Source organism: Echinops telfairi, unplaced genomic scaffold, assembly GCF_000313985.2.
Source record: "Echinops telfairi isolate 266 unplaced genomic scaffold, ASM31398v2 ScPeMD7_7468;HRSCAF=8506_0, whole genome shotgun sequence".
Taxonomy (NCBI): domain Eukaryota; kingdom Metazoa; phylum Chordata; class Mammalia; order Afrosoricida; family Tenrecidae; genus Echinops; species Echinops telfairi.
Window position 1 is genome coordinate 44,873,631 of NW_022111369.1, and position 7,601 is coordinate 44,881,231.

At 40.7% G+C, this 7,601-nt stretch overlaps 1 protein-coding gene across 1 annotated transcript in view; it reads left to right on the forward strand.

Annotated features, from left to right (window-relative positions):
* RCHY1 (ring finger and CHY zinc finger domain containing 1) overlaps positions 1-7,601 on the forward strand; it is a 23,814-nt gene that overhangs the window by 9,215 nt on the left and 6,998 nt on the right. The window contains exon 4 of the mRNA XM_004703202.2: positions 7,146-7,224. Coding sequence (XP_004703259.1) covers positions 7,146-7,224 — 79 coding nt within the window. The remainder of the gene's footprint in view (positions 1-7,145; positions 7,225-7,601) is intronic.

Genomic DNA, 7,601 nt, shown 5'->3' on the forward strand with positions numbered 1-7,601 from the left:
CAAAACATTTTCTTTCTACTTGAGCCCTTGGTATCAGCTTCTTTTTTCCCTCCCTCCCCCACCCTGCCATCTTCATGACCCCTTGATAAATTATAAATTATTATTATTTTCAAATTTTACACTGTCTGCTGCCTCCCTTCACCCAGGTTTTGGTTCGTGTCCCCCGCCCCGGGATGGGGTGGGGTGGTTATACATTTCTCATTGTAATTGGTTCCCCTTTTACTCCCATTATTGTACCTGAGGGGTTTATCTGTCCTGGATTCTGTGTGTGGAGAGCTCTTATCTGTACCAGTGTATATGCTCTGGTCTAGCCAGATTTCTGAGGTAGAACTAGGTCATTAAAGAACTAGAGGAATGTTGTGTCTTTTGTTGCTGCTATACTGCACCCTGGCTGGCTCGTCCCTGCCTTGTGACCAGTTGTCTACAGATGGGCTTTTGGTCTCCACTGCCTCCCCCTCCTCCTCGCCCCTTGTTCACATCGATTGATTGTTTGTTTTGGGTCTTCAGATGTCTGATACCTGATCTGTTGATAATCACGTTATCACACAAGCTGGTGTTCTTCTTCCATGTGGGCTTTATTGCTTCCCTCCTAGATGGTCAGTTGTTTAACTGCAAACCTTTAAGACCCTAGACGCTGTATCTTCTAATAGCCGGGCACCATCAGCTTTCTTCACCACATTTTGTTATTCACCCATTTTGACTTGAGGGATCACGTAGGGAAGGTGAGCATCACAGAATGCCAGGCTATTAGAACAACGTGTTCTTGTGTTGAGGGAGTACTTGAGTAGAGGCCCAATGTCCCATCTGCTACCGTGATACTTAACGTGTAAATATATCCCCATCATTATATATTCATATTTTTACAGATATACATACCTACATTTATACCTCTATGTATGTCTTTTGCTTCCTATTAATGTCTTTTGGTTCCTAGTTCTTTTCTCTATTTCCTTTTACTTTCCTCCTGTCTCACTACATGTTTGACCCTCATTCGGCTCTCAGTAATTCTCTTGGGTACATTGCACTTGATCAAACCCCATCAGGCGTTCTCACCATCAATTTTTTTTTTTCATAATGACCAGGTTTATTTTTAACAAATCATTTCATTCTGCAATGCTATCCATTTTAGATCTCTTGTTCCCTTCTCCCTAGGTTTGTTGGCTCCCCGCTCCCTTTCCGATATCTTCCCCTCTCCCCTGTCACCCCAGAACCATCAGTCGGTCCCATTGTTTTCTCCTCAGTGTTGTTTATCTTGCCTGTCTTATATAGAAAGAAATGAAAGAAAAGAGAAAAAAAAAAAGCCTATAAGTAGTTCCAGTTCTGTCTGCTGTGCCTTATGAATGTTGTCTGATAAGGTGCCAAGGGCTGCTCCCTTGAGTCCAAAGTCTGTTTGCAAGATTCTTCGGGGACTTCGTTGCTTTGCTACCCTTGTTGCGCTGTTACACTCCCTTCATGTTTCACCCTGGTGTGTGTGTGTGTGTGGGTGCGTGTGTGGTGTCAGATTGGACACAATTCCCTCACTGTATTTCTGGTGCTGTGTCCCCTGCAGCGCTGTGGGTCACCGAGGGCACGATGTGCCTTGTGGTGGGGCTGGATCCTATACTTTGAGCAGTACGAAAAGGAAACTGAAGGGTAATGTCATAGTGATGATTTATTTCAATTATATCATCCTTTTAATTGCTCCTACCAAACTTCTATCTTCTGTCATAGCTTCCATATAAGTCTATGTATTAAGATAATTGGAGGTAATAGATGAGTAATAAATTCCTAGATTGCTGATAAATTCTTAGATTGCTGAAGTAGCAAAACGATTCAAGATACAGAAAAAATAGGATAACTAAGATCCTATAATATATGAAATCCATTACTAATTAATAGTCAGTGGACCCACTTAGTAAACTTTTTCTTTGTTTTTCACAAGATTTCTTTACAAAAAATTTTTAATTTATTTTCCACAAGATTTCTAAGAAGGAATAAAGTAAAAAGATCCTAATATTTAAAAATTTAATTGATCAATAAAAAAACTTGGTCTACTGAACGGTAGTGGAGAATAGATTTTGTGTGGTGCCATCTAGTCAGCTCCAACCCATAACGACCCAGTGCACAACAGAATGAAACACTGCACCGTCTTGCACCATCCTCACCATTGTTGGATTCTATGCTTGAGCCCATTGATGTAGCCACTGTGTCAATCCATCTCTTTGAGAGCCTTCCTCTTTTTTTTGTCACCCTTCCACTTTATCAAGCATGATGTCCTTCTGCAGGGACTAGTCTCTCCTGCAATGTGTGCAAAGTATGTAAGACGAAGTCTTGTCATCCTTGCCTTTAAGGGAGCATTCTGGCTGTTCTTCTTCCAGCACTGATCGGTTTGTCCTTTTAGCTGCCCATGGTATTTTCAATATTCTTCTCTAGCATCACAATTCAAATGCATCCATTAATATACAGTCTTCTTTATTCAATGTCCAACTTTCACATGCATATGGTGCAGTGGGGAATACCATGGCTTGGGTCAGGTAAACTTTAGTCCTCAAAGTAACATCCTTGCTCTTCAACACTCTACAGAGGTCTTGTGCAGCAGATTTACCTAATGCAGTGGTTCTCAACCTTCCTAATGCTGTGACCCATTAATACAGTTCCTCATGTTGTGGTGACCCCCCCAATCATAAAATTATTTTTTGCTAATTCATAACTGTAATTTTGTTACAGTTATGTTTTCCGATGGTCTTAGACGACCCCTGTGAAAGGTACAGATTGAGAACTGCTGACTTAATGTAGTACGTCTTTTGTTCTCTTGACTGCTGCTTCCATGAGCATTGATTGTGGATCCAAACAAGACAAAATCTTTGACAACTTCAACCTTTTCTCCATTTACCATGATGTTACCTTTTGGCCCATTTGTGAGGATTTTGGTCTCTTTCTTACATTGAGTTGTGATTCATACCAAAGGCTACAATCCTTGATCTTCATTAGCAGGTGCTTCAAGCCCTCACTTTGAGCAAGCAAGGTTATGTTGTCTGAGTACTGGAGGTTGTTACGTAGCCTTCTTCGAATCCTGAGGTTGTACTCTTCTCATGATTTGTGCAGCATTTAGATTGCAACTATGGTGAGAGGAGACAACCCTGATGCACATCTTTCCTAATTTTAGGCCATGCAGTAGTCCCTTGTTCTGTTCACACAACTGCCTCTTGGTTCATGTGAAAGTTCCTCATGAGCACAATGACGTGTCTGGAGTTCCCATTCTTCTCATGGTTATCCACAGTCTCTTATTGCCCACACAGTTGAATACCTTTGCAGAGTCAGTGAAGCAATGAAATATTCCCGGGGGCTACAAAAGCAGATACCTACAATTTATCCTGGATCATGGGCTATAGTACAAACATTTTAATTGCCAGGGGGTTGCCAAATAATTTTTTTTTCCTGGAAAAGGAGATTGTGGCCCAAATAAGTTTGGGAAACTATGTTTTGGGTGGACCAAAAACCACTCAGTCTGTTTTGCTGGGTTACAAGCTGTTTATGTGACTAGCAAATAGACCCATCACTTGCAAGATATGGTATCATCAAACTTTTGGGGAGAATTAACAAATCCTGGGCAAGAACGATCATGTAAGAGAAACTCCTTATAGTACATTGACTGTGTTGTTACTTTAGGCAGTAGGGTAGTTCTGTTCCCTTTATTTCATCTTGGATAGTGGGAGGAACTTCCTAATAAGTTTGAGAGACTGATTCAAAAATTTATCTGTAAGAATATTCACCATAAAGGATGGTTTGCCTAATTATATGGGTTGGACCATGGGAGGGAAGTCTGGGGAGAAGGCAGTGGGGCAAGTGGCCCCGGAAGGTAGAGGGGGAAGATGGAAGTGGGGAGAAGGGTGTGGTGAGTGGACGGTGTGTCATGGACAGCAGGGGAACAACTAGGGAGGTGGAACCAGCATCTAGGAGAGGGAAGGTCCTGTGAGTATTAGAGCAACACCGAGCTAGTGGAGAGGAAGCACTAAGGGGGAAGGAGGCGGAAAGTGATGGCGGGGCAGGAGGAGGCAAAAGGTAAAGGGCAGGCGCTAGGAAGCAAAGGCATAGATAGGGAGAGTAACAGAGGTGTGCACTTATCCAAATACATTAATCCATAACAATAGTGGTATTGGCCTATGTCCATATATTTATAAGGCAATACACTGAGGCTGCAGATGGGCCAAGGCCCTCGGCTCATGCCTTTCCTGGGGTCTTCAAGGCTTGAAGTTAAACAAGCAGCCATCCAACAGTGAAGCAACAAGTCCACATGGAAGAAGCACACCGACCAGTGCGGTTGTGAGGTGTCATCGAGATCGGGCAATGGGCATTAGAAGACTCACAACAAACAGTAAACAAACAAGCAAAAATGCATTGGGGAGAATGGAGGAAGGTTGGAGTGGAGACCCAAAGCCCATCTATGGACCATGGAATATTCCCCCACAGAGGGGTTGCAGGGAGGGGATAAGTCAATCAGGGTGCAGTAGAGCACTAATGGGTCACACATTATACCTCGGATCCCTGGAGGCCTCCTCATCCCCTACTATCATGACCTAAGTGCCAATTCCCAATCTAGACTAGACAGGAGCATGTACATAGTTATAGGCAAGAGATAAAGCTCACAACACATGGCACCCAGGAGCAGGAATGGGAATAGAGACACCAAAAGGGTAGGGGGAGGGGGGGACAGGTGGGGAGGAAGGGGGAACTCATCACAATGAGTGGCACATAACCACACACCCCCTTCCAGGGGGAAGAACAACAGAAACCAGAGGGGAAGGGAGACAGCGGTTGGTGTGAGATTTGAAAATAATGAACAATCTACAATCTATCAAGGGGCCACGAGGGTTGGGGGTGGGGGGGAGGGAAAAAAAGAGCTGATCCCAAGGGCTCAGTGGAAAGTAAATGTCTAGAAAAGAACAATGGAATATATATACGAATATGTCGGATACAATTGATGTATGGTTTGTAACAGGAGTTGCAAGAGCCCCCAATAAAATGATTTAAAAAAACCATGCACACGAAAAAAACAACAAACCCACTCTGCAGTTGATTCCAACTCCTAGCAGCCTCCAGGATTTCTGTAACTCTACGGACTTGGAGAACATCATCTTTTTCCTGGAGAGCGGCACGCTGGCTCCTTTCTTCTTTCAGTCAGTGGATATTCAGTATTCTTGGCTAACACCTCAGTTCTTCTGTCTCCTTTTTCCATTGTCCAGCATTTATTTACATGCATATGAGGCCATTTTTGCTTTTTATCTATTTTTATCTTTCTTTACACTGACATTATTAATTTGATCTAATTTTTTTCTTTTTCATTTTTGCTTTTTAAGAAAAAGGTCTTTTGTAGCAGATTTGCTTCATGCAATATATCATTTGACTTATTGATGGATGCTTCCAGGGGCATTGGTCGAAGTAAAATGAAATTCTTGACACCTTCAGTTTCTTCACTGTTTATCATGATGTTTTTATTGGTCCAGTTATGAGGATTTTAATTTCTTCAGGTGTAATCCATGCTGAAAGTTGGAGTCTTTTAACTTCTGCATTAAGCGCTTCCAGTTGTCTTTTTTTTTGACAAGGTTATGTCATTTGCATATTGTAGGTTGTTAATGAGTTCTCTCAATTCTGATGGTACACCCTTCGTAAAGTCCAGCTTCTCAGCTTGTTTACAAAGCGTACAGGGTGAAGAGGTAAAGCGAATGCAACCCTGATGGACACGTGTTCAACTTCCAGGCCACACAGTCCTGTTTGATTGGTTGCCTCTTCATAGATGTACATTAGATTTAAGGAATTCCTATTCTTTGCAAATGAATGAATATCAACTAATTCTTTGGTACAGTGATTGCTATGATCTACACAATCAAAAGCCTTTGCATACTTGATAAAACATAAGTAAGCCTTAGTTTATTCTGCAAGATTCACTTGATATTATCAGTAATATTCTTTATCCCATGTCCTTTTCTGAATCCAACTTGAACTTCTACCATTCCCTGTTGGTAGGTGACTACAATCATTCTTTGAATTCTCTTCACTAGCACTGACATATTTATGATATTCCTCAATAAGTTTTGCTTCCATCTGATTGTCTTTTTTTGGAATGGGCATGAATATGATTCTCTTCAATCATTTGTTCAGGGGGTTGCCTTCCAAATTTCTTAACATATTTGAGCAAAGGCCCCCAGCATTGAATCAATTTGTTGAAGCCTTTCAACAAATTTGTTGATTCATGGAGCCTTGATTATTTACTACACCTACTGTACAGCTTGGATTTCTTCCATTCGTATCATTTCTCGATCACATACTACCTCCTAAAATGGTAGAATATCATTAATTCTTTTAGTACACTGATTGTTATTCCTTCCTTGCATCTTTTTTGATGTTTCCTGCATGATTCAAAGATTTGCCCATAGAATCCTTCAGAATTGTCATTCAAGGCTTGACTTTTCTCTAGTTCTTTTTAGCTTGAGAAATGCCAATCATATTTTCTTCTGTGGTTTTCTAACTTATGTATTTGCACATTCCATCATAAGCAGGTATACTTAGGAGTCTGTTTAAGTATACATAGGAGAAAACGTTTACCCTATTAAGAACAAAATGGTTCTATATAGACAGTGATATTCAGGATATGTTGCTGAATATGAAAATTACAGAACAGCGTACATCTCACTGTCTTTGAGTTTATCTGGACTCACAGCAACCCTGTCGGACAGAGTAGAACTTCCCCTGTGAGTTTCAGAGACATGACTCTTTGCAGGAGTAGAAAGCCTCATCTTTCTCCTAAGGAGAGGTTAGTGGTTTTGAACTGCTGACCTTGTGGTTAGCAGCCCAACATGTAGTCCACTTTGCCACTAAGGCTTTTTAATGGCATTAGTGGAAGGAGTCAATTTATTTAAAAACCAGATGAAACCTTTTGTGTGTATGTACACATATGTGTGATATTACAGGGAGGAAAAAAATTCTTAATGGTAGGTGCTATTCTGTTTACAATAGTTATATGTGGAGATGAATGCTGGGAGACGGGTTTGCTCCATGTTCTTCTGTATGGTTTTAATATTTTTACCGTGGGATTAAATTTAGGCATTGTATGATGAACAAATGATCACTGTAATAACTAATCTTTTGGCTTTCTTATATTTTGTTAGAATTGGTCCAAAGGAAGATTTTTTCCACTGTTTGAAATGTAACTTGTGCCTCGCGATGAACCTCCAAGGGAAACACAAGGTATATCACTCACAGTACGGATGGTCTTTGAAGTGTTACAGTGCTTTTGAAACTAGCAAAAATCTTCATATGTTGGACCAGTTTATTAATTTTATTACCAAGTGCAGCTAACTAGGCTACCTTTTTAAAGGCAGTATTAGGAAGTAGATAATCCAATATGCCTCAGCATATCTGGTCTATAATTTTGCTTCTTCACTATTGTGTCAAAATACATGCCAGTTAATAATAGCATAATGTTGTCCACTTCAAAGGTGGTTTATGGATTCTTAACATTTGTTCTGCTTTGAAGAATAGCATTTAAAAGACAGTATAGGAGAACTGAGCAGTACAGCTGGTTATTATAACATTCCAAGAGGATTAAAAAAAGCACATTTTAT